The sequence below is a fragment of the Symphalangus syndactylus genome, chromosome 13, assembly GCF_028878055.3.
Source record: "Symphalangus syndactylus isolate Jambi chromosome 13, NHGRI_mSymSyn1-v2.1_pri, whole genome shotgun sequence".
In the NCBI taxonomy this organism is placed as follows: domain Eukaryota; kingdom Metazoa; phylum Chordata; class Mammalia; order Primates; family Hylobatidae; genus Symphalangus; species Symphalangus syndactylus.
In genome coordinates this window covers 29,964,342-29,991,608 of record NC_072435.2, presented here as the reverse complement: position 1 = coordinate 29,991,608, position 27,267 = coordinate 29,964,342, and the positions used below count along the sequence as shown (strand labels likewise).

At 48.9% G+C, this 27,267-nt stretch overlaps 1 protein-coding gene across 1 annotated transcript; it reads left to right on the top strand.

Annotated features, from left to right (window-relative positions):
* The first annotated feature begins 1,065 nt into the window (after positions 1-1,065).
* On the top strand, positions 1,066-18,529 carry ZNF114 (zinc finger protein 114). Its single transcript, XM_055235869.2, has 4 exons — positions 1,066-1,407; positions 10,806-10,883; positions 13,438-13,564; positions 17,158-18,529. Exons 2-4 carry the CDS (start codon positions 10,875-10,877, stop codon positions 18,273-18,275), a joined length of 1,254 nt encoding a protein of 417 aa, XP_055091844.1. The 5' UTR covers positions 1,066-1,407; positions 10,806-10,874; the 3' UTR covers positions 18,276-18,529.
* The last annotated feature ends 8,738 nt before the right edge of the window (positions 18,530-27,267 follow it).

Here is a 27,267-nt window from a genome sequence, read left to right as displayed (position 1 = left end):
GAGTCTGGGCAGCATAGTGAGTTTTCATCTCTACAAAAAAAAAAAAAAATTTAAATTAGCCAGGCGTGCTTGTAACGCACCTGTGGTCCCAGCTACTTGGGAGACTGAAGTGGCAGGATCGCTTGAGGCTGCAGTGAGCCAAGATTGCGCCACTGCGCTCCAGCCTGAAGGACAGAGCAAGACCTTGTCTCAAAAAAAAAAAAGAATAAGAAAAGGAAAAAAATAAAAAAGGAAGGAAGGGAGGGAGGGACAGAGAGGGAGAGAGGAAGGGAGGGAGAAAGGAAAGAAAGAGAAAGAAAGAAAAGAAAGGAGGGAGGGAGGAAGGAAAGAAAGAAAAAAGAAAGAAAGAAGGGAGGGAGGAAGGAAAGAAAGAAAGAAAAAGAAAGAAAGAAAGAAAAGAAAAGAAAGAGGGAGGGAGAGAAAGGAAAGAAGATAGGGAAGGAAGAAGAGAGAGAAAGAAAGAAGAAAGAGAAGAAAGAAGGGAGGGAGGGAGGAAGGGAGGGAGAGAAAGAAAAGAAGAGGAGGGAGGGAGGGAAAGAGAAAGAAAGAAAAGAAAGAAAGAAAGAGAAAGAGAAAAAAGGGAAAGAAAGAAAAGAGAAAAAGAAAGAGAAAGGAAAGAAAGAAAAAGAAAGGAAAGAAAAAGAGAAAGAAAGAAAACAAAGAAAGAAAGAAAAAAGAAATAAAAAGAAAGAAAGAAAAAGAAAAAGAAAAGAAAAAAGGAAAGAAAGAAGGGCGGCTCACGCCTGTAATCTCAGCGCTCTGGGAGGCCGAGGCGGGCGGATTACGAGGTCAGGAGATCGAGACCATCCTGGCTAACATGGTGAAATCCTGTCTCTACTAAAAATACAAAAACTTAGCGTGGGTAGTGGCGGGCGCCTGTAGTCCCAGCTACTCGGAGGCTGAGGCGAGAGAATGGCGTGAACCCGGGAGGCGGAGGTTGCAGTGAGCCGAGATCGCGCCACTGCACTCCAGCCTGGGCGACAGAGAGAGACTCTGTCTCAAAAAAAAAAAAAAAAAAAGAAAGAAAAAAGAAAGAAAAGAAAGGAAGGAAGGAAGAAAAAATCATTTCAAGGCTAGGTGACAGGAGACTTGCGGTTTAGCCGCTAGTCAACGGATGGGGGGAGTGGTAGCAAAAACATAAAAATGGGGACAAGAGAGAAACTGGAGACCCCCCAACGTGTCTGTTTCCGCCCTTTTACCGTCTGAGGGAAAAAAAAAACGCATTCTTTCCTTGGGAAATGCAGGAAGCCAGCAAGCGGCCGGCGTCTCCGGAGCCCGCAAGGAGGCGTGTTGGCTGCGCAGAGAGCGCGCTTCCAAGCTGGAGAGCCTAGGAACGGTGGCGCGGGCGGAGGCGACAGCGAGGACCCAAGGCTGGGGTTTCCTGCTTGGATCAGGAGTGCCTGGGGAGTAAGTTCTACAGGAAATGTCAATCTAGTGGCCGTGGGGGTCAGACTCTGGGGTCGGGTCGATCGGGTCCCGGGGGCGGGGGGTGGGACGGAGGTGGGCAGGCAGGAGTGCGGGCGCTGGGATCCCCTGCCTGCTCGGCTCCCCTCTCCTCCCCCTGGACCCTTATACCGTCCATTTTGAGGAAGGGGTCAAGAAGCGAGTACAAAATGTTTGGGCAGGACGAATCTCTGTAGTCGGTCCTTCCTGGCGGCCTCGTTAGGTTGATTTATTTCAACAGTTTGATCCCCATCCTGGTGCAGCTCCGAAACGCTCCAGGGCTGCGCGCGCTTTTGGGCTGCGCCACCCACAGAGACATCTAGAAGCCGGAGCTAGTGGAAGAGTAAGTGTGCCTGAGTGTACGTACTAATGGCGAGACCGGGCCGGGGCCCAGGGACTTGAGAGTTGCTGTCTGCAAAAGCCTCATTGTCTCTACCCTTCCGGCAGGAAAGGGGAAGGCACGAATGACCCACGTGTTCAGACCCCGAGCGCGCCCTTCACCTTGGCCCAGGCAGAAGGGCGATTCCCCCATGCCGTGCTGAAGCCTCGCGAAAGCGCCTGTCCCCGGGCTTGGGCAGCAGAGATGCCCGCATGCAGCGGTTGCAGGGGTTGTGTTCTTTGCATCCATGAAAGTATTGGAGCTGGCCGGCGCGGTGGCTCACGCCTGTAATCCCAGCATTTTGGAAGTCCGAGGTGGGCGGATCACCTGAGGTCAGGAGTTCGAGACCAGCCTGGCCAACATAGTGAAACTCCGTCTCCACTAAAAATATCAAAATTAGCTGGGCGTGGTGGCATGCGCCTGTAATCCCAGCTACTCAGGAGGCTGAAGCAGTAGAATCGCTTGAACCCGGGAGGCAGAGTTTGCAGGGAGCCGAAATCGAGCCAGAGCCATTGCACTCCAGCCTGGGCGACAGAGGGAGACTCTGTCTCAAAAAAAAAAAAAAAAAAAAAACTTGCCGGGCACGGTGGGCTTCTGTAATCCCAGCTACTCTGGAGGCTGAAGCAGGAGAATCACTTGAACCTGGGAGGTGGAGGTTGCAGTGAGCCAAGCGCCTGTAATCCCAGCTACTTGGGAGGCTGAGGCAGGAGAATGGCTTCTACCTGGGAGGTGGAGGTTGCAGTGAGCCGAGATCATGCTACTGCACTCCAGCCTGGGCGACAGAGCCAGACTCCCTCTCCAAAAAAAAAAAAAAAAAAAAAAAAAAAAAAAAAAAAAAAAAAAAGTATTGGATTGGAGCCTGTTGTGATGAGGGTAAACTGAAAAGTCCCGAGCAGGGCCAGACGTGCAGGATGCACTGGTTTCTTAAGAGAAAGAGTTTTGTTTTGTTTTGTTTTGTTTTATTTTTTGAGAGGGAGTCTTTCTCTGTCGCCCAGGTTGGAGTACAGTGGCGCGATCTCAGCTCACTGCAAGCTCCGCCTCCCTGGTTAACGCCATTCTCCTGCCTCAGCCTCTCAAGTAGCTGAGACTACAGGCGCCCGCCATGGCGCCTGGCTAATTTTTGGTATTTTTAGTAGAGACGGGATTTCACTGTGTTAGACAGGATGGTCTCGATCTCCTGACCTCGTGATCTGCCCGCCTTGGCCTCCCAAAGTGCTGGGATTACAGGCGTGAGCCACTGCACCTGGCCAGAGAAAGAGCTTTGAGGGTTTGAGTTCCGTGTGCTGAGCATGTTGTTTTATGGGAACTGAGACCTCAGCAGAGGAAATGTATAAAAAGGACAAGCTGCAAGGAGAGTGGTGTGAAGGTGTCAGGATCAAACCCCACGGTCGGAACAAGATGCATTTTTATTACTAATCCACTCCAGTGAGGTCTGGTTTATTAGAACTCAGGGCAAAGGTGGGAACATGTTTCATCAGCCAGGTATATTTTCGTCATGGACAATCAGGCAGAAGCCAGCCTCAGCCTGCTCACCTGAGCTGACTCACAATGATGCTTTGTTTTTCTTTTTCTTTTATTTTCTGTTTTTTTTTTTTCTTTTTTAACTATTGTCCTGAGCTGATATGTCTGAGGTTACTAGGGTCAGAACCGGCGCTCCAATTGTATTGGGGAAAGGGTGGAATTCAGGGAAACTTAATTGAAATAGGCGGTTTTATCTTCTTAGGTAGGCTTAGAGCTCAGATGCGTGTAATGGGGTTATCATCAGGTGTGGCTGTTTCCTTGGAAACTATAAAGTCAAGATAGATGTGGAATGTTGTGTCTCAAAAACTCTTATCTACAGCTCAGGCCCTGAGCTGCACAGGCTTGCTTCTGTGTCAAAGTGACTTGGATCCCCCAGGCAACAGGTGGGGCTTTTCTTTTTTTTTTCTTTCTTTTTTTTTTTTTTTGAGATGGAGTCTTCCTCTGTCGCCCAGGCTGGAGTGCAGCGGCGAGATCTCGGCTCACTGCAAGCTCTGCCTCCCGGGTTCATGCCATTCTCCTGCCTCAGCCTCCCTAGTAGCTGGGACTATAGGCACCCGCCACCACGCCCGGCTAATTTTTTGTATTTTTAGTAGCGATGGGGTTTCACCATGTTAGCCAGGATGGTCTTGATCTCTTGACCTCGTGATCCGCCCGCCTCGGCCTCCCAAAGTGCTGGGATTACAGGCGTGAGTCACCACGCCCGGCAACAGTGGGGCTTTTCATGTTTACCGATACGATGTCAGAAAGCAAAGTTTTTGATAAGCTGTGAATGTTAGAGAACAAAGTTTCTCAGGAAGCAAGAGAATTATAAGAAAAAAACCCTCAAAGACAGGGCTTGTTATTAATATTTCCTTTAGACTGCTGCTGGCTTGATCGAGGCTGATATCTCCTCCTGATGCGTGGTAGGGCGGGTTTTCATATTATTTCACAATGAGAAGGCTGCCGTGTGATCCCTGGTTTGCCCAAGCATGCAATCGCTTTTTTTCTCTTCTTTTTTGTTTTGTTTTGTTGTTTTGTTTTTGTTTTTGTTTTTGATTTTGAGATGGAGTCTCGCTCTGTCGCCCAGGCTGGAATGCAGTGGCGCAATCTTGGCTCACTGCAACCTCCGCCTCCTGGGTTCAAGCGATTCTTCTGCCTCAGCCTCCCCAGTAGCTGGGATTACAGGGGTGCACCACCACGCCCAGCTAATTTTTGCTACTCAGGAGGCTGAGGCAGGAGAATCGCTTGAACCCGGGAGGCGGAGGCTGCATTGAGCCAAGATCACACCACTGTACTCCAGCCTAGGCAACAGAGCAAAACTCTGTCTCAAAATAACAATAATAATAATAAAAAAATACTCAAAAGGAGCGCTGATAATTTCTTTTTTTTTTTTTGTATAAAAGTGAGTATTTACATTGAGGAAAGACATCAAATAATCACAACTTTTTTTGAAAATTTTTGAGAAATAAAAGAAATACCCAAACCATCACAAAATCAAGAAAATTTGACATGTTGGTTAGAACTGACTGGAAGGGCCGGGCGCGGTGGCTCACGCTTGTAATCCCAGCACTTTGGGGGGCCGAGGCGGGTGGATCACGAGGTCAGGAAATTGAGACCACAGTGAAACCCCGTCTCTACTAAAAATACAAAAAAAAATTAGCCGGGTGTGGTGGCAGGCCCCTGTAGTCCCAGCTACTCGGAGAGGCTGAGGCAGGAGAATGGCGTGAACCCGGGAGGCAGAGCTTGCAGTGAGCAGAGATTGCGCCACTGCACTCCAGCCTGGGCGACAGAGCGAGACTCCGTCTCAAAAAAAAAAAAAAAAAAAAAAAGAACTGACTGGAAGACTGCTATATTGCTACTGCATCTCTTCTACTTGATCATATACCCTTTGAGTACTCCTATTTGATAATGTCCTGTGGAGAATATATATATATGTGTGTGTGCATGTGTATATGAATATATATATTTGCCACAATATATAAAAATATATCTATATATACAAATATATATACACATATATAAATATATGTGTATATGTATTTATGTGTGTGTGTATATATATATATATATATATTTTTTTTTTTTTTTTTTTGAGACGGAGTTTCACTCTTGTCACCCAGGCTGAAGTCCAATGGCACAATCTCAGCTCACTGCAACCTCTGCCTCCCAGGTTCAAGCAATTCTCCTACCTCAGCTTCCTGAGTAGCTAGGACTACAGGCATGTGCCACCACACCTGGCTAATTTTGTATTTTTGGTAGAGACAGGGTTTCTCCATGTTGGTCAGGCTGGTCTCAAACTCCTGACCTCAGGTGATCTGCCCGCCTCGGCCTCCCAAAGTACTGGGATTACAGGTGTGAGCCACCGCGCCCGGCCTAGAGTTATGTTTCTTTCGGCAGGATGCAAACACATTGTGTGCGTTTCTCTTCCAGGGCTCACACCCTCGAACTTGCCTCCCTTTGTTGATGACATTAACTAGTTGGAGTCCCTGGGTAGTCAGAATAGCAGAACGTCCACGCCTGTGGATTTGTGGGTTGTTCCTTGTGTTGTTGAAAGTTAGACCTGGCCAGGCACGGTGACTCACGCCTGTGATCCCAGCACTTTGGGAGGCTGAGGTGGGAGGATTGCTTGACCCCAGGAGGTCAAGGCTACAGTGAGCTCTGATCACACCACCACACTCCAGCCAGGGCAGCAGAGTGAGACCCTGTCTCAAAAAAGAAAGAAGAAAGAAAGAGAAAGAAAGAGAGAGGAAGAGAAAGAGGGAAAGAGAGAGAGAGAGAAGGGAGGGAAGGAAGGAAAGAGGGAAGGAGGGAAGGAAGGAAGGAAGGAAGGAAGGAAGGAAGGAAGGAAGGAAGGAAGGAAGGAAGGAAGGAAAGGGAAGGAAGGAGGGAAGGAAGGAAGGAAGGGGAGGGAGAGAAAAAGACAGAGAGAGGAAGGGAAGGAGGGAAGGAGACAGAAACATCCTAGGTTGGTCAGGCTTGGTGGCTCTAATCCCAGCACTTTGGGAGGCTGACACGGGAGGATCATCTGAGGTCAGTAGTTCGAGACCAGCCTGGCCAACATGGTGAAGCCCTGTCTTTACTAAAAAAATACAAAAAAAAAAAAAAAAATAGCCAGGCGTGGTCGTGGGCGCCTATAGTCCCAGCTGAGGGACTTGGGAGGCTGAGGCAGGAGAATCTCTTGAACCCAGGAGGCTGAGGTTGCAGTGAGCCGAGCTAGTGCCACTGCACTCCAGCCTGGGCGATAGAACGAGACCTTGTCTCGAAAAATATATAATAACAAAGAAAAATTTAAACAAAATAAAAATGAAAGATACATCGTAGGTGGTGTGTTCATCACATCAGTGTAACTATAATGGCTGTTTGTTGCCGGGCACGGTGGCTCACGCCTGTAATCCCAGCACTTTGGGAGGCCGAGGCGGGTGGATCATGAGGGCAGGAGTCGAGACCATCCTGGCTAACACAGTGAAACCCCGTCTCTACTAAAAATACAAAAAATTAGCCGGGCGCAGTGGCAGGTGCCTGTAGTCCCAGCTACTTGGGAGGCTGAGGCAGGAGAATGGAGTGAACCCGGGAGGCGGAGCTTGCAGTGAGCGGAGATCACACCACTGCACTCCAGCCCAGGCGACAGAGCGAGACTCCATCTCAAAAAAAAAAAAAAAAACTATAATGGCTGTTTGTCCCTGTACAAGTCAAGCTAACATTGGTGGGCAGTTTCTGGAGGTGAGAGAGCCTCTTCCCTCTTTTTTTTTTTTTTGAGATGGAGTTTCGCTCTTGTTGCCCAGGCTGGAGTGCAATGGTGCAATCTCGGCTCACTGCAACCTCCACCTCCCAGGTTCAAGCAATTCTCCTGCCTCAGCCTCCCGAGCAGCTGGGATTACAGGCACATGCCACCACACCCGGCTAATTTTGTATTCTTAGTAGAGACGGGGTTTCTCCATGTTGGTCAGGCTAGTCTCGAACTCCCTACCTCAGGTGATCCACCCGCCTCAGCCTCCCAAAGTGCTGGGATTACAGGCGTGAGCCACTGCACCCGCAGAGCCTTACCCCTTAAAGTTGCATCCCTTTATGCCCAGCAAGTCCTGAGTGACGCCCCCATACCCTGCTAATGACTGCCTCCCCTTTCTGTGTCCACCAACGTGTCTTATTTCCTGAATCAGTTGTTTTATTAGGGTTGCAAAATGATGATTTTTTTTTTTTTTTTGAGATAGGGCCTCATTCTGTCACCCAAGCTGGAGTGTAGTAGTGCAGTCATAGTTCACTGCAGCATCAACCTCCCGGGCTCAAATGATCTTCCCACCGCAGCCTCCTGAGTAGCTGAGACTAGAGGTGCACACCAGCGTGCCCACCTAATTTTTAAATTTTTTGTAGAGACGGGGCCTCGCTATGTTGCCCAGGGTGGTATCAAAATCCTGGGCTCAAGTGATCCTCCTGTCTCAGCCTCCCAGCATGCTGGGATTATAGGTGTGAACCACCCAGCCCAGCCCAAAATGGTGATTTTTTAAAATATTCAATTGTCCCATCTAAACATGTAGCTGGGGCCGGGCGCGGTGGCCCACGCCTGTAATCCCAGCACTTTGAGAGGTCGAGGCAGACGGATCACCTGAGGTCAGGAGTTTGAGACAAGCCTGGCCAACATAGTGAAACCCCGTCTCTACTAAAAATATAAAAATTAGCTGGGCGTGGTGGCCCAAGCCTGTAATCTCAGCTACTCCAGAGGCTGAGGCAGGAGAATCGCTTGAACCCGGGAGGTGGAAGTTGCAGCGAGCTGAGATCGTACCACTGCACTCCAGCCTGGGCAACAGAATGAGACCCTGTCTCAAAAAAAATTTTTTTTTAATATATATATGTTTTTATTATATTAGCTGGGCGTGGTGGCAGGCGCTTGTGGTCCCAGCTACTTGGGAAGCTGAGGCAGGAGAATCACTTGAACTTGGGAGGCAGAGGCTGCTGTGAGCCGAGATGTCCCCACTGCACTCCAGCCTGGATGACAGAATGAGACCTCGTGTCAAAAAATAAATAAATATGTAGCTGGAATTCTGTAGTTTTCCGTCATCCATAAGGCTATTCCATTTCTTTTCTTATTGGAAAGGCAAAGTAAAGGCTTAGTTTTTCCTCTTTATTAACCAAGGCTTGTGTTTTTTCCCCCTCTGGTTCTCTCTTTCTGGTTATCATTATGAGTGCAGGTATTTTTAGTGTTCAGTGTGTTTCCATCAATTGCAATGATTCACTTTGTAGTTCAAATCCGGCTGCTGGGAGACCTTTCCAGCCGCTGTGCATCCTCCTAACGCGGTCTAGGGCGGCTCCCCTGCCATCTGGCACCGCAAGGCTCACACTGGAAATTTCCTGTTCCCGGATCAGCCATGTCTCCGAGGGTGTTCATCGCTTCCTGCTTGTTAATTCTTCTAAGCATTTTCTATGAATAGACTGACCAGGGAGACATTGTGTGTGTGTGTGTGTGTGTGTGTGGTTTCATGATGATATGAAGCCTTTTCATCTTATATTTGAAACTTTTTCCTCTTACACTAAAAATCTGACTTCCCAGTAACATGAATACTTTTCATCTTATATTTGAAATTTTTTTTTTTTTTGAGACAGAGTCTCACCCTGTCGCCCACGCTGGGGTGTGCAGTGGTGCAATCTCAACTCACTGCAACCTCCGCCTCCCAGGTTCAAGTGATTCTCCTGCCTTCAGCCTCCCAAGTAGCTGGGATTACAGGTGTGTGCCACCACACCCGGTTAATTTTTGTATTTTTAGTAGAGACAGGGTTTCGCCATGTTGGCCAGGATGGTCTCAAACTCCTGACATCAAGTGACGCACCTGCCTTGGCCTCCCAGAGTCTTGGGATTACAGGCTTGAGGCACCGTGCCCGGCCCAATTCACCTTCTTAAAGGGTGCAATTCAATGGCTTTTAGTATATTCACAGATGTGTACGTCCTTCAAATTTAGAACATTTCCATCACCCCCAAAAGAAGCCCTGTATCCTTTAGTGGTCATCTCCCAGTCTCTCATCTCCCCCAGCCCTGGACAACCTCTGATCTGCTTTCTGTCTCTATAGATTCGCCTATTCTGGACATTTCTCTTTCAGTGGGGTCATACACTGTGGTCTTTTGTGTCTAGCTTCGTTAACTCGGCATCCTGTTTTCAGAGCTCATCCGCGTTGTAGTGTGTGTCAGTGCCTCAGTCCGTTTTATGGCTGGATAATATTCCATGGTGTGGATAGACCATGTTTGCTTTCTTTGTTCATGCATTGATCAATATTGGGTTGTCTCTACTTTGGGCTGTAATGAATATTGCTATGGGCCAGGTGCAGTGCTCACACCCCAATCCAGCACTTTGGGAGGGCGAAGCGGGCGGATCACTTGAGGTCAGGAGTTCAAGACCAGCCTGGCCAACATAGCGAAATCCCGTCTCTACTAAAAGTACAAAAAATTAGCCGGGTGTGATGGCAGGCACCTGTAATGGCAGCTAATTGGGAGGCTGAGACAGGAGAATCACTTGAACTGGGGAGGCGGACACTGCAGTGAGCTGAGGTCGTGCCACTGCACTCCAGCCTGGGTGACAGTGAGACTCCGTATCAAAAAAAAAAAAAAAATGCAATTAGATTAGTGGCTGCCAGGAGCTGGGTGAAGGGGAGAATGGGAAGTGACTGCTAAGGGGGATGGGGTTTTATTTTGCGGTAATGAAAAGTATTTGGAACTAGGTAGAGGTGACGTTTGTACAACATTGCAAATGCACTAAATGCTACTGCATTGTTCACTTAAAATGGTTAACTTCATGATATGCAAATTTCACCTCAATTAAAAAAAAATGCTGCTTGAGGCCAGGAATTTGAGACCAGCCTGGGCAACATAGTGAGACCCCATCTCTGTGAAAATAAATATGAAAAATTAGGGGACATGGGGGTGCATGCCTGTACCTTCAGCTACTCAGGAGGCTGAGGCAGGAGGGTCACTTGAGCCCAGAAGTTTGAGGCTGTAGTGAGCTGTGATTGCACTATTGCACTCCAGCCTGGGCAACAGGACAAGACTCTGTCTCTAAAAAATTAAATTAAAATATAGGGGTGTGTGTGTGTGTGTGGATGGGGTGTGTGGGTGGGTGGGGGGATGGGGGTGTGTGTGGGTGTGTGTGTGGATGGGTGGGGAGATAGAGGTGTGTGGGTGTGTGTGTGGGTGGGTTGGGGCATGGGGGGTGTGGGTGGGTGGGTGGGGGATGTGTGTGGGTAGGGGGTGTGTGTAGTGTGTGGGTGGGTGGGGGGATGGGGTGTGTGTGTGGGTGGGTGGATGGGGTGTGTGTGGGTGAGTGAGTGGGTGTAGGGGGTTGGGGGGTGGGGGGATGGGGGTGGGGGGGTGGGTGTGGGGCCTGTGGTGGGGGAGTGTGTGCACACATGCATTTCTGTGCTGAGATAAATGTCAGGCAGGACCCACATGCGAGTGTGGGGAAGGCAGGGTGCCTGGATTCTCATAGCTCCATTCTTCTCCCAAGCTCTGCCTCACCTGCCTCCTTGAAGGAAACACGGGGAAGCCAGGACTGGCCGTCGCATTGGTGACAAATATGTCCCAGGTAAATTGACAGCTCACCCTCTCCCAGAAGCGTGTTGTTGTTCCCACGAGTGAATGTGCCTCTGCCTGTGGCTGGGGAGTCAGGCAAAGCCCATGGAACCAGGCAGGGCGCACCACCAGCCGTGCTGTCGCAGGTCTCTGCACCTCTGCTTGGAGAGAGACGCTGCCCTGGGGATTCTCCTGGGGCCACCCCCACCCCAGTACTGACCGGTCCTTTCCACGCCTCATCCTGGCTGCCTGTGAGCTTCACGTTCTGCTGCAGAGCGCACTAAGAGGAGATGAAAGCGTCTTTGGTGGGGCGCAGTGGCTCAAGCCTGTAATTCCAGGCTTTGGGAGGCTGAGACAGGAGGATCGTTTGAGGCCAGGAGTTCAAAACCAGCCTGGGCAACATAGCAAGACCCCCATCTCTATAAATATTTTAAAAATTTGCCTGGTGTGGTGGTGCACAGCTGTAGTCCCAGCTACTTAAGAGGCTGAGGTGAGAGAATCACTTGAGCCCAGGAGGTCAAGGCCACAATGAGGAGTGATCACTCCACTGCATTCCAGCCTGGGTGATACAGTAAGACTCTGTCTCTAAAAATAATAATAAAGTAAAATAAAAAGAAAGTATCTTTGTCTTAAGGAACTCAGGGTCTTGCAGGGGACGCTAGGCATTTATGGAGCGGGCAGTGCTCTCCTGGTGGCAGCATCTCCTGCGACTGTCGTGACCTGCAGATAACAAGGAGTGGACTGAGCCGTGCCCCACTCCAATTTTTTTTTCTTTTTTTTTTGAGATGGAGTTTCACTCTTGTTGCCCAGGCTACAGTGCAATGGTGCAATCTCAGCTCATTGCAACCTCTGCCTTCCAGGTTCAAGTGATTCTCCTGCCTCAGCCTCCCGAGTAGCTGGGATTACAGACATCTGCCATCACGCCTGGCTACTTTTTGTATTTTTTGTTGAGATGAGGTTTCTCCATGTTGGCCAGGCTGGTTTCGCACTCCTGACCTCAGGTGATCCGCCTGCCTCAGCCTCCCAAAATGCTGGGATTACAGGCGTGAGCCGCCGCGCCTCGCCAGGGTTTAAGATTTTTAAGTCACCCCTCTGTGATCGTTTGTGATGACAGCCTGAACAGGCTAATGCATGAGAAAGACACACAGTCAATTGGTAGAGACTGAAGTCCAGTCGCGTGACTCAGGTACTCTTTTTCCTGAGACAGGGTCACACGTGATGGTGTGTGCCGGTTGTCCCAGCTACTTGGGAGGCTGAGGTGGGAGGATCGCTTGAGCCCAGCAGTTCGAGGCTGCCGTGAGCTTCATTTGCACCACTGCACTCCAGCCTGGGTGACAGAGCAAGACCCTGTCTCAGAATAAAGAGCACCTGAGTCATATGACCGGATGTCAGTCTCTACCAATCGACTGTATGCTCTTCCTGTTGCATTAGGCTGTTCAGGCTGCTGAAACTATCACAGATGGGGTGGCTTAAACAACAGACATTGATTTTCTCACAATTCTGCAGGCTGGAAGTCCAAGATCAAAATAGCGGCAGAGTTGGTTCCTTCTGGAGGCTCCAAGAAAGAATTTGTTCCATGCTCTTACCTAGCTGCTGGTAGTCACTAGCGTCCTTGGCATTCCCTGGCTTGTGGACCCATCACTCCAGTCTTTGCCTCCCTCACCAAATGACATTCTTCCCTCTGTGTCCCTCCGTCTGTCCACATTTCCCCTTCTTTTTTTTTTTTTTTAATTTATATTTTGTTTGTTTTTTTGAGACAGGGTCTTGCTCTGTTACCCAGGCTGCACTGCAGTGGCAGGATCATAGCTCATTGCAACCTCCACCTCCCAGGCTCAGGCAATCCTCCCTCCTCAGCCTCCCAGGTAGCTGGGACTACAGGCACCCTCCCACACTCATGGGTAATTTTTTTATTTTTTGTAGAGACGGTCATCACTGTGTTGCCTAGGCTGGTCTTGAACTCCCAGCCTCAAGCAATCGTCCCACCCAAAGTGCTGGGATTACAGGCATAAGCCACCGCACCTGGCCAGATTTCCTTTTCTTATAAGGACACCAGTCGTTGGATTAGGGCCCACCCAACCCCCAGTACAACCTCATCTTTTTTTTTTTTTTTTCTTTTTGAGACAGTCTCACTTTGTAGCCCAGGCTGGAGTGCAGTGGCATGATCTCGGCTCACTGCAACCTCCACCTCCCCGGTTCAAGCAGTTCTCTGCCTCAGCCTCCCAAGTAGCTGGGACTACAGGCACCCGCCACCACGCCCGGCTAATTTTTTGTATTTTTAGTAGAGACGGGGTTTCACCATGTTGGCCAGGCTGGTCTCGAACTCCTGACCTTGTGATTGGCCCGCCTCAGCCTCCCAAAGTGCTGGGATTACAGGGTGAGCCAATGCGCCCGGCCACAACCTCATCTTAATTCATTGACATCTGCAAAGACTCTAGTTCTCAAATCAGGTCACCTTTGCAGGTACCAAGGGTTAAAACCTCAACGTACCTTTTTTTGTGGAGAAAGGGGTCACAGTTCAAACTGATAACAGGACACCCCACTGAGCCAAACTGCGTGTGTTGTTTTAGGACTCGGTGACCTTTGCAGACGTGGCTGTGAACTTCACCAATGAGGAGTGGACCCTGCTGGATCCAGCTCAGAGGAATCTCTACAGAGACGTGATGCTGGAAAACTCTAGGAACCTGGCATTCATAGGTAAGGAGGCCCCCTTCCTGCCCTTAATCAGTGATGGGACCAGTGCTGGTCTGGAACCGTGTTCTGGAAAGTGCATTGGAAAATGGGAACTGGGTTAAATTCCAGAGACACAGCTGCTGCCCCCCAGGTAGTAGATGTAGGGTTCACCGTGAAACTGGAAATCAGTTTGTTGCATTACTTTATTTTATTTTATTTTATTTCATTTTATTTTTCGAGACAAGGTCTCACTCTATCTCCCAGGCTGGAGTGCAGCGGCATCACCTCAGTTCACTGCAACTTCCACCCCCCAGGTTCATGCAATTCTCCTGCCTTAGCCTCCCCAGTAGCTGGGAATACAGGTGCACACCACCACACCTGGCTAATTTTTGTTTGTATTTTCAGTAGAGGCAGATTTCACCAAGTTGGCTAGGCTTGTCTTGAACTCCTGACCTCAAGTGATCCTCCCACCTCAGCCTCCCAAAGTGCTGGGATTACAGGCGTGAGCCACCACACCCAGCCTTTATTTTTCTTTTCATTAAGATGGGGTCTCACCCTGTCACCCAGGCTGGAGTGAAGTGGCACCATCTCGGCTCACTGCAACCTCCGCCTCCTGGGCTCAAGCAATTCTCCTGCCTCAGCCTCCTGAGTATCTGGGATTCCAGGCATGTGCCACCACGCCCAGCTAATGCATTACATTTTTATTCTCTTCGTGATTGAACAGACTTTGGGGGATCCTTATGTAGGTGAACGTGGTACACAGGAAAAGGGTCGTTGTGAGCCCTTTTGGCAGAGTTTTAGTGCATTGATGAGAAAAGTAGAGGGACAACTGTTGCTCTTCTATTCACACATCTTCAGCTTCAGAACCCCAGCAAACCAAAGCCTGTGTCCATTTCACAGAAAGTCTTGGCACAATTCCTTTACACCACATGCTTGCCCAGTGAACAGGATTTCAACTAGGCAAACCCAGTCTGCCCTCTCATTTGGAGCAAGAAGTGGTCTGAAAACAGTGCAGGGCAATTTTGTCCAGTCATTGCTGCATCTCAGTGCCAGGCAGATGTGAACATTACAGGACCAACTGGTTTGTAAGCCAGCAGCGTGGTAACAGGGCAACAGGCTCACGCCACTGAGACCGCAGGGTTTGCAACAGAGTTTCCTGATTACATGGTGCCAACCGAGGAGATGGGAGGAGACGCTCAAATTCTTCTCCCTGAGGGGTTCTGGGGTTTTTCCTTTTTTGTTTTTTGAGACTGTGTTTCACTCTTGTTGCCCAGGCTGGAGTGCAGTGGCACGATCTCCGCTCACTGCAACCTCCGCCTCCTGGGTTCAAGCAATTCTTCTGCCTCAGCCTCCCGAGCAGCTGGGATTACAGGCATGCACCACTACACCTGGCTAATTTTTGTATTTTTAGTAGAGACGGGGTTTCACTATGTTGGCCAGGCTTGTCTCAAACTCCTGACCTCAAGTGATCTGCCCACCTCGGCCTCCCAAAGTGTTGGCATTACAGGCATGAGCCACTGCTCTCATTTTTAAGGGGATCATGGAGGGCAAGGGACTGGAGAATTGGAGATGTTGATTGGTCAGAGGAAGGGGGATGAAGTCATCGGGATAAGGAAAGTACATTCTTTTGTGCGTCAGTTTCTCACAGCGTTCCTCAGATCAGTGAGCGTAGTCATTTCATCAGAAGGCAGGACCTGAAGGAATATCTCAAAGGGAAAACTTAATGTTTTATAATTTTCAAGGTGTTATCTACAGAGCAGCTAAGGAGACCTATAGGCCAGGCACAGTGGCTCACATCTGTAATCCTAGCACTTTGGGAGGCTGAGGCAGGATGAGGATTACTTGAGGCCAGGAGGTCGAGACCAGCCCAGCCAACATGGCAAAACACTGTTCTTTTTTGTCTTTAAAAACAATTTTTTTTAATTAAAAGAAAAAAAAAGAAAGAAAAAAACAGGCACTCTGTCCCCCAGGCTGGAGGGCAGTGGCACAATCTCGGCTCACTGCAATCTCTGCCTCCCGGATTCAAGCGATTCTCCTGCCTCAGCCTCCTGAGGAACTGGGATTACAGGCACCCGCCACCATGCCCGGCTAATTTTTGTATTTTTAGTAGAGATGGGGCTTCACCACGTTGGCCAGGCTGGTCTCAAACTCCTGACCTCCGGTGATCCACCCACTTCAGCCTCTCAAAGTGCTGTGATTCCAGGCGTGAGCCACTGTGCCTGGCCGAGCTTATGTTTTTTGACTTTTATCCATCCTCTCGTATATTCATTTTTCCCAGAGAAAGGCCTGTTTCTTTTCTCCTTAAAATTGTACATGGAGCCAGCTACTCGGGAGACTGAGGCAAGAGGATCACTTGATCCCAAGAGCCCAAGATTGCAGTGTGCTGTGATCACACCTATGAATAGCCACTGCGCTCCAGCACCTGGGCAACCTAGTGAGACCCTCATCTCAAAAAAATAAAAATTTCACATGGACTCTCTGTCCAATTCTCTTCCACTTAGAATTCCTGATCATTTCCTTGATCTCTGCAGAACCGTTCCTCAGTAACATGACACTCTCCATGTTGAACCCCTGACCTTACCGTCATCACATTCCTGACACTGCGGAACCTCTGATGTCTTTCTCTGCTTCCTTCCTCTTGCTTTCTTCCCCTTCACATTTTTATCATACATGTTGAGTGAACATTTAGAAAGAAATCCACACAGAGGCCTGGCACGTTGGCTCATGCCTATAATCCCAGCACTTTGGAAGGCTGAGGCAGGTGGATCACATGAGGCCAGGAATTCAAGACCAGCCTGACCAACATGGTGAAACCCCATCTCAACTGAAAATGCAAAAATTAGCCAGGCATGGTGGCACGCACCTGTAATCTCAGCTACTCAGGAAGCTGAGGCCAGAGAATTGCTTGAACCTGGGAGGCAGAGGTTGTAATGAGCCAAGATCATGACACTGCACTCCAGCCTGGGCCACAGAGCAAGACTCTGTCGAAAGAAAAGAGAGAAAGACAGAAAGAGAGAACGAGAGAGAGAGGAAGGAAGGAAGGAAGGAGAAGGAAGGAAGAGAGGAAGGAAGAAAGAAGGAAGGAAGGGAAAGAGAGAGAAAGAAAGGGAGAAAGAAAGAGAAAGGAAAGAAAGAAAGAAAGAAAAAGAAAGAAAGAAAGAAAGAAAGAAAGAAAGAGAGCCAGGCGCGGTGGCTCACGCTTGTAATCCCAGCATTTTGAGAGGCCGAGGCGGGCGGATCACGAGGTCAGGAGATCGAGACCACGATGAAACCCCGTCTCTACTAAAAATACAAAAAATTAGCCGGGCGTGGTGGTGGGCGCCTGTAGTCCCAGCTACTTGAAGAGGCTGAGGCAGGAGAATGGCGTGAACCCGGGAGGCGGAGCTTGCAGTGAGCCGAGATTGCGCCACTGCACTCCAGCCTGGGCGACAGAGCGAGACTCCATCTCAAAAAAAAGAAAAAGAAAGAAAGAAGGAAAGAAAGAAAAGAAAGAAAGAGAAGGGAGGGAGGGAGGGAAAGAAAGAAAGAGAAATCAACACGGACATTGCCTATGTTATCATCTCTAACCCACCTTTACTTTCAGCAAAGAATTTAACTTTTGTGCCACTGTATTTCAGATTGGGCGACTCCATGTAAAACCAAAGACACAACCCCTCAGCCGGATATTCTTCCTAAAAGAACATTTCCTGAAGCCAACAGAGTGTGTCTCACGAGCATCAGTTCCCAGCTCTCCACATTAAGAGAAGACTGGAGATGCCCCAAAACAGAGGAACCACACAGGCAGGGGGTGAATAATGTGAAGCCACCTGTGGTTGCCCCTGAGAAAGATGAATCTCCTGTTAGCGTCTGTGAAGATCATGAAATGAGGAACCACTCTACACGTACCTGCAGGCTTGTGCCTTCACAGGGAGATTCCACAAGACAATGTATCCTAACACGTGACTCAAGTATTTTCAAGTATAATCCTGTCTTAAACGATAGTCAAAAAACACATGAAAATGACGAACACGATGGAGGCTTGGGGCGCAACATTCAGTGGGTTCCATGTGAGAGAAAACCAGAGCTGAAAGCAAGCACATGGACTGGCAGTCAGAACACTGGGCATCATATATGTGATGACATTGATATGGGAGCCAACAGGCACCAGCGGCCTCCATTCGGAGAAGCTTTCCGTGAAGACGGCTCCCTTAGGGCACACAACACTCATGTTCGAGAGAAAATGTATGATTTTACTCAGTGTGAGAACACCTCCAGAAATAACTCAATTCATGCCGTGCAGATGCAGTCGTATACCGCAGAGACAAACGAGAAGGATTGTCAAACTGGAGCAACCTCTGCCAGCGCTCCAAATTCCGGTTCACACAAGAGTCGTTGCACTGGAGAGAAAACCCATAAATGTCCCGAATGTGGCAGAGCCTTTTTTTATCAGTCATTTCTTATGAGACATATGAAAATTCACACTGGAGAGAAACCGTATGAATGTGGGAAATGTGGGAAGGCCTTTAGATATTCCTTACACCTTAATAAACATTTAAGAAAGCATGTCGTGCAGAAGAAGGCCTACGAATGTGAAGAATGTGGGAAAGTCATCAGGGAGTCCTCAAAATATACACATCTAAGGAGCCACACTGGAGAGAAACCCTATAAATGTAAGATATGTGGAAAAGACTTTGCGAAGTCGTCAGGACTTAAAAAACATCTTAAGACTCACAAAGATGAGAAGCCCTGTGAATGAAAGGAAGGTGGGAAAATTTTCATTAATTTTCTAACTGTACTGAACATGTGAGGAGGACATATTGGAAGGGAGCTCAAGGGGTTAGCATGCATGAGAACATCTTCCCTGAACTCCCCTATCTTACAGAAATGTGAAAAAAAAAAAAAACCCTGTGAAGGTAAAGTCTACAGAAAGCCTTTCATCTTCATTCATCTTGAGTAGACATTTGTTCTCACCCTGGAAAGAAACTGCAAATCTAAAAGGAATATGACAAAGCCTTCAGTGTGGTCTCAAATTCATGGTTCATACAAGAACTCACACTGCAGAGACTCCTTACGGAAATAAAAAATGTAGGAAAGACCTGCCGGCCGCGGTGGCTCACACCTGTAATCCCAGCACTTTGGGAGGCCGAGGCAGGCATCCGGATCACGAGGTCAGGAGATCGAGACCATCCTGGCCAACACAGTGAAACCCCGTCTCCACTAAAAATACAAAAAAAAATTAGCCGGGTGTGGTGGCGGGCGCCTGTAGTCCCAGCTACTGGGGAGGCTGAGGCAGGAGAATGGCATGAACCTGGGAGGCGGAGCTTGCAATGAGCTGAGATCATGCCACTGCACTCCAGCCTGGGTGACAGAGCGAGACTCCATCTCAAAAAAAAAAAAAAAATGTAGGAAAGACCTCTTTAAACACTTACCACTCATGTTACATGTGAATCCACATCCTGGAGGGAGGCTACAATTGGAATAAAAATAAGAAAGCTTTCAAGTCCTGGTGCAGTGACTCACACCTGTAATCCTAGCACTTTGGGAGGCCAAGGTGGGAGGATTGCCTGAGTCCAGGAGTTTGAGACCAGCCTGGGCGACATGGAGAAACCCCATCTCTAAAAAAAAAAAAAAAAGCAAAAATTAACCAGGCGTGGTAGCACATGCCTGTAGTCCCCGCCACCTGGGGAGCTGAGGCAGGAGGATCACTTGAGCCTGGGAGCTTGAGACAGCAGTGAGCTGTGTTTGCACCACTGCATTCCACCCTGGGTGACAAAGTGACACCCTGTCTCAAAAAAAAAAACAACAAAAAAAAGAAAGCTTTCAGGTCCAGCCCTTCACTTAGGCACAATGAGCGTGAAGTAGGACTGAAACACTGTAAATGTTCATGATTTTCCAGTTTTTCCTTTCTAAAAAAAAATGCTACAAGATGAAGGATATCCCTCTTTGCACCCTCCCAGCTCTGCCACATAAATGTTGATATATAGCAGGTTCATTACAACTCACATACACGCGGTCTCATTTTCAATGGGAAGCCTTCTTTGAGCCTCATTCAATTTAGATTTGGGATTCATATACTCCGTGATACCATTTTTGTCTTATTGGTCACTGTTCAACTGCATTATGGTCAGAGTATGTGGTCTTTCTGGTACCAACTTGGGGTGCTTGTTATGACTTTGTCAGTCTAATGTGCCCTATTCTGTCAATTTCCCTGCCATCTCCATTCTTCTCATCTTCTTTACTAAGGGCACATAGATCCACTTTCCGCAATGAGCACTATTTAATGTCTTATTTTTATTTTTATTTTATGTATGTATTTATTTTGAGACAGAGTCTTGCTCTGTCACCCAGGCTGGAGAGCAGTGGGGCAATCTCGGCTCACTGCAACCTCTGCCTCCCTGGCTCAAGTGATTCTCCTGCCTCACCCTCCCGAGTAGCTGGGATTACAGACACCCACCACCACGCCCAGCTAATTTGCTATTTTTAGTAGAGACGAGATTTCACCACGCTGGCCAGGCTGGTCTCAAACTCCTGACCTCGAGTGACCTGCCTGCCTTGGCCTCCCAAAGTGCTGGGATTACAGGCATGAGCCACAGTGCCCGGCCTCTTTTCAATCTTTTAAAAGTTGGGAAACGGCCGGGCATGTTGGCTCATGCCTGTAACCCCAGCACTTTGGGAGGCCAAGGTGGGCGGATCACCTGAGGTGAGGAGTTCGAGACCAGACTGACCAACGTGGAGAAACTCCATCTCTACTAAAAATATAAAATTAGCCAGGTGTGGTGGCTCATGCCTGTAATCCCAACTACTCAGGCAGCTGAGGCAGGAGAATTGCTTGAATCTGGGAGGCGGAGGTTGCGGTGAGCCGAGATTGTGCCATTGCACTCCAGCCTGGGCAACAAGAGTGAAACTTATCTCAAAAAAAGTAAAAATAAAAATAATAAAAAATAAAAGTTGGGAAATATGACTACCTGAAATGTATGAAAATGTACACATACATTTTTTTTTTTCCGAGATGGAGTTTTGCTCTTGTTGCCCAGGCTGGATTGTAGTGGCGCGATCTCTGCTCACTGCAACCTCTGCCTCCCAGGTTCAAGTGATTCTCCTGCCTCAGCCTCATGAGTAGCTGAGATTACGAGCACCCGCCACCACGACATTTCAAAGTTAATAAAGTGATCACCCTTATACCCACCATCCAAGCCCATAAACAGCTCATCATTAAACACCAGGCAATTCACGTCTGTGCCTCACAGACAACATCTCCAGCCCCAAGAGGAAACCGCTATGGTTCATTTTGTATCACTCGCCCCTCTCGCTCATCTTTATGTTTGCACCTGTGCAGAAATCCCCAAATACCCTGTTTTCTAGTTTTGATGATGTTTATGTTACGTATGATGGTATGGCGTAGAATATTTCTTTGTGCCTTGCTTCTTTCAGGAAAAGAAAGGCTAAGCAGGTAGGGTGCAGGTGGCATTCATTCTTTCTTAGTTATAGTCATTCCAGAGACCTTCGTTCTATATCTCACTTTAGAGATTATAAACACGACTGCTAACGCCAATCTCGCAAAGCCCTCCCAATGAGCATTTTATAAAAGGCATTCTTGGCCGGGCGCGGTGGCTCACGCCTGTAATCCCAGCACTTTGGGAGGCCGAGGCGGGTGGATCACTTGAGGTCAGGAGTTCAAGACCAGCCTGGCCAACGTGGTGAAACCCCGTCTCTACTAAAAATACAAAAATTAGTCAGGCATGGCGGCATGCACCTGTAGTCCCAGCTACTCAGGAGGCTGAGGCAGGAGAATTACTTGAGCCCAGGAGGTTGCAGTGAGCCGAGATCGTGCCACTGCACTTCAGCCTGGGCAACAGACAGAGTGAGACTGTCTGAAAAAAATAGGCCGGGCACGGTGGCTCATGCCTGTAATCCCAGCACTTTGGGAGGCCGGGGTGGGTGGATCACTTGAGGTCAGGAGTTCGAGACCAGCCCAGCCAACATGGCGAAACCCCATCTCTACTAAAAATACAAAACTTAGCCAGGCATGGTGCAGACATCTGTAATCCCAGCTATTCTGGAGGCTGAGGCGGGAGAATCGCTTGAACATGGGAGGCAGCGGTTGCAGTGAGCTGAGACTGAGCCACTGCACTCCAGTCTGGGCGACAGAACGAGACTTTGTCTCAAAAAAGAAAAGAAAAGAGAAACTCCACTGGTAAGAGCAGAGGTGCTCCTAGGCGTGCATTCTGCGTGGCCCCAGCACTGCTAAGTTCAACTTTCAGTGTTTGGGGAGGACTTGCAGGTCAGGGACCCCGCTGTGGCTGAGGCGGCTCAAGCTTGGCCCTTTCTCCAGGACCCCTGCTGCCTGCGTTTCCCAGGAATCTGCTGCTTTATCCTAGAATCTGGGTGACTCCTGGCCCTCCCCATCCTGGAAGGAATGAGGAGGAGGAGGGGAGGCTGCTACGCCAGGACAGTTCCAGACCTTGCCAAGGGGCCTGGGTCCACTCCCACCCCCAGGGAGTGCTGGGCGGAGGAAAAGGACCGTGGCTGAAATCGGAATTCCTGGATTCAACTGGGGGAGGAGGGGCTGGGGCAGGAGGCGGGGAAATATCTGTAGGTGAGGGAACACCCCTCCCGCCTCCAGTCGCTGAGGCTGAACTTAGCCGACTTTGGGGATTCCCCACCCCTACCCCCAACTGGTCCTCAGTTCTCACAGATGTAAATTGAGAATTTTCAACAATCGGTTTGGCAAACATACGCCAGGCCCCCTTCTGAGCGCTTTGCACCTATTAACTCATGCAACGCCTGCAGCCTTGTGAAGTGGCTGCTGTTAATCACTACCATTTTACAGTGGGGGGAACCGAGGCACAGCGAGGCCAAGCACGATGCCCAAGATCACACAGCCAGCAGGTGGCCGGGAGGGACTCAACCCCCTCGTGCTGTCAGGCACCAGAGACTCGGCTCTTCAGCCCCAGGCCAGAGCCTCCCTGCACTGACGGGGCCGCGAATGAGGGGCAGGAGGGTTCGTGTGTGTCCTCACCCCTGCGACGCGAGCTCCGGGGACGGGGAACTCGTCTGGCGTGGGAGGCATTTAATGAGCGCCATAGACTGAAGCCAGGACGGTCTTAGGAGAGCCACTTCCCTTCTTGGCCGCCTGAAACCCCCTACAGGGTTCTGCTTCTGGAACTGCATTCGAGGTCAGAGTTTCTAGTACGAGTAAAGTGGATCCTCGGGAAAAGACCTGACCAGAAGGAAATCGCTGTCTTGGAAGATCTAAGGCCGGGATGGGACAAAACCTACTCCGGGCGTGGGGCGCGCGCCACCTGGCGGCGGATCCTGCTAAGGCAGCGCCGCCCAGAGACCAGAAACGTTTGATTTGGGCAGTGGGGCGAGGTGGTTGGAATTGGTGAATGGGCAGTTGTCTGAAAATCATTGTATGAAACTAAGGACTGTCTACCAGTGGCTTCCAAAATTCTGACGCACAGTAAGAAATCATTCTGCGTCAGCATTTTTTTTTTTTTTTGAGACAAGGTCTTGCTCTGTTGCCCAGGTTGGAATGCCGTGGCAGGATTTCGGCTCACTGCAAACTCCACTTCCAGGGTTCAAGCGATTCTCCTGCCTCAGCCTCCTGAGTAGCTGAGATTACAGGCGCCTGCCACCGCGCCTGGCTAATTTTTTTATTTTTAGTAGAGATGGGGTTTTACCATGTTAGCCAGGCCGGTCTCAAATTCCTGGCCTCAAGTGATCTGCCCGCCTCGGCTTCCCAAAGTGCTGGGATTGCAGGCATGAGCCACCGCGCCCGGCCGCACCAGCATACTTTTACAAAAGAATACCACCCTCTATAGTCAACAGTAATGGATTGTATATTTCAAAATAGCTAGAACGTTTTGCATGTTTCACCACAAAGAAATGGCAAGTGTCTGGGATGATGGATTTGCTAATAACCTTGATTTGATCACTGCACAATTTATATATGTATCGAAACATCACACTGCATCCCATAAATATGTACAATTAAAAACAAAATCTAGGCCAGCTGCAGTGGCTCACGCCTGTAATCCCAGCACTTTGGGAGGCCGAGGCAGGTGGATCACGAGGTCAGGAGTGCCAGACCAGCCCGGCCAAGATGGTGAAACCCCATCTGTACTAAAAAAAAAAAAAAAAAAGGCCGGGCGCAGTGGCTCACGCCTGTAATCCCAGCACTTTGGGAGGCTGAGGCGGGTGGATCACGAGGTCAGGAGATCGAGACCACGGTGAAACTCCGTCTCTACTAAAAATACAAAAAATTAGCTGGGCGCGGTGGCGGGCGCCTGTAGTCCCAGCTACTCGGGAGGCTGAGGCAGGAGAATGGCGTGAACCCGGGAGGCAGAGCTTGCAGTGAGCCGAGATCGCGCCACTGCACTCCAGCCTGGGCGACAGCAGCGAGACTCCGTCTCAAAAAAAAAAAAAAAAAAAAAAAAATTAGCCGGGTGTGGTGGTGGGTACCTGTAATCCCAGCAACTAGGGAGGCTGAGGCAGAGAATTGCTTTAACCCGGGAGGCAGAGGTTACAGTGAGCCGAGATTGCGCCACTGCACTCCAGCCTGGGTGACAGGGCGAGACTCCGTCTCAAAAAAAAAAAAAAATTCAGTTTTAAAAATACCACCCTGTATTACACGATGCTTTATATTCCACTCTATTCCTTTTTTTTTTCTTTTTTTTGAGACAGAGTGTCACTCTGTTACCCAGACATGATCTCGGCTCACTGCAACCTCTGTCCCCCAGGTTCAAGCAATCCTCCTGCCTCAGCCTCCCTCAGCCTCCTGAGTAGCTGGGATTACAGGCTCCCGCCATCATGCCCAGCTAATTTTTGTATTTTTAGTAAAGACGGAGTTTCACCATGTTGGCCAGGCAGGTCTCGAACTCCTGACCTCAGGTGATCTGCCTGCCTCAGCCCCCCAAGGTGCTGTGACTACAGGCATGAGTCACCAGGCCCCGCCTATTCCTATTTTTAAATGCTGGTCAGCTCACCTTAAAATGGTTTCCTGACTCTCTTAAGAGTCTGGGATAGGGTTTTCCACTGTTCTAGATTATCCCCATGTTTTTTCACTTGACAGAGATTATGATGAAGAACCGGTTCACACCCACACTGCCTCCCAGTGAGCCTTCCCCACCACACAAAGCTGCCTCTGGGATTCGCTGCCAGCTCTGATTTCAGGATGAGTAACAGCTCAGAGTGCTGAAGACACTGGCCCAAGACCACACAGCCTGGATGTGGCAGTGCCTGTTTCTGCCTCACTTCTGGAGGAGGAAAACGACTAAATACCCGTAATTTCACTGCTATTGAGTACAATTTAATTCATCCTTCTCCACTTTTGCTGATTAGATTGAGCTGCACTTGCCTGCTGTTCTCTTAGACTGTACCATGTCAATTAAAGGCATTCCAGAGGTCAAACTTTAAAATGTCTTTTTCACTTTGGGAGGCCAAGGCGGGAGGATCACTTGAGGCCAGGAGTTTGAGACCAGCCTGGACAACATGGTGAAACCTCCGTCTCTACGAAAAATACAAAAATTAGCCTGGCGTGGTGGCACACACCTGTAGTCCCAGCTGCTCAGGAGGCTGAGGCATGAGAATCACTTGAACCCGGGAGGTGGAGGCTGGAGTGAGCCGAGATTGCACCTCTGCACTCCAGCCTGGGCAACAGAGCAAGACCCTGTCTCAAAAAATTAAAAAAATCAAAAACCTAGGTTGAATTCTCAGGCATCTCTAAAGTGGCCTTCGATGTATTCTGAGCTGGGTGCTGCAGGGTTGACCATCTAAAAGTGGCGAGCTCAACCCTGGTCCAGGGGAAGGTAGAGGAGGTGAACCTGCTCGGTGCAGGACTAGGACCCTTGAGGTGACAGAGAGCGTGGTTAGCCTGAGTCCGTCGCACTGTGGTGGTCTATGAGGCCGCTTTGCAGGGGGAGCAAATCAGAAGCCTCGGTCTGCTGTGCTTACTCTGCTGTCTTTGGAAGGAAAGAGGAGGAAATGGCTCCGAAATGGTAGATAGGGCTGGTGGTCACGACTCAGCTCCACGCCAAGATGAGACTTCCTGGGCCCCCAGGGAGGAAGAATAGCAGCTCCACTGCCAGGAGCCACACCTCAGAGGAGCTGCCTTTCCACCTCCGTCCTGAAATGTCATTTTCAAATTTCTCCTTTACTCTTCCATCCCCAGAACCTAGTACAATATATGGCACATAGTACATGCTCAATAAATATTTATCAAATTAATGAGAAAAGATATGTGGATGTCCCCTCCTGTGCAGCTGTAAGGGGAGAAATAGAGTTTTTTTTTTTTTTAACTTTCCTACACCAGTTTTATTTAAAACACAAAAATAAGTATTTCTCTTTCTGTAAGGAAAAATGGCTCAAATATTGCTGAGCACAGGCCAGACTCAGTGGCTCATGCCTGTATTCCCAGCACTTTGGGAGGTCAACGTGGGAGCATCACTTGAGGTGAGGGGTTCGAAACCAGCCTGGCGAACACAGTGAAACCCCATCTCAAATACAAAAAAAAAAAAAAATTAGCCAGGCATGGTGGCAGGCGCCTGTAATCCCAGCTACTTGGGAGGCTGAGGCAGGAGAACTGCTTGAACCCAAGAGGCAGAGGTTGCAGTGAGCCAAGATTGCGCCACTGCACTCCAGCCTGGGCGACAGAGCGAGACTCCGTCTCAAAAATAAATAAATAAATAAATAAATAAATAAATAAATAAATAAATAATAGAAAACACTACACTCCTTTCCATCTTTATCGCTGTCCTACGAATAGTCACATATATTTCTGAGCATTTACTACATGCTAGGTACTGTTCTAAGGCTTTCTGTGTATCAGCTCATTTTATTCTCACACAAAGAAGTATGTACTATTATCAAGCCATTTTATTTATTATTTATTTATTAATTTTTTGAGATGGAGCTTCACTTGTCACCCAGGCTGGAGTGCAGTGTTGCAGTCTTGGCTCCCTGCAACCTCTGCCTCCCGGGTTCAAGAGATTCTCCTGCCTCAGCCTCCGGAATAGGTGAGATCATAGGCATGCGCCACCATGCCTGGCTAATTTTTGTATTTTTAGTAGAGACGGGGTTTCACCATGTTGGCCAAGCTGATCTCGAACTCCTGACCTCAGATGATCTGCCCACCTTGGCCTCCCAAAGTGCTGGGATTACAGGCGTGAGCCACCACGCCCAGCCACTGTTCTAAGGCTTTGTGTATAAATTCATCTTATTCTCACACAAAAAAGGATGTACTATGATCAAGCCATTTTAAAGGGAGGTTCAGGGTGCTACATTCCTGGATTAGGAAGGCGGATGATGGATTATCTGTTTGGATTTGAACTTTTTTTTTTGAGACATTCTCACTCTATTACCCAGGCTGGAGTGCAGTACTGTGATCTCGGCTCACTGCAACCTCCCCTTCCCAGACTCAAGCAATTCCTGTGCCTCAGCCTCCCGAGTAGTTAGGAAGACAGGTGCATATTACCATGCTCTGCTAATTTTTGTTATTTTTAGTCAAGACAGGTTTTGCATGTTCACCAGGCTGGTCTTGAAATCCTGGGCTCAAGTGATCCATCCACCTCGGCCTCCCAAAGTGCTGGGATTACAGGTGTGAGCCACCACGCTTAGCCTGAATTTTTAAAAGTTTTTATATAGCTTTGATACCAATGGATTAAATTTTGACAGGGCATTTGGCATGACTCAACTACAGGAAAGAGTTATTATCATGGTGTTCTAAGCGCTCTCACTCCTACATCCAC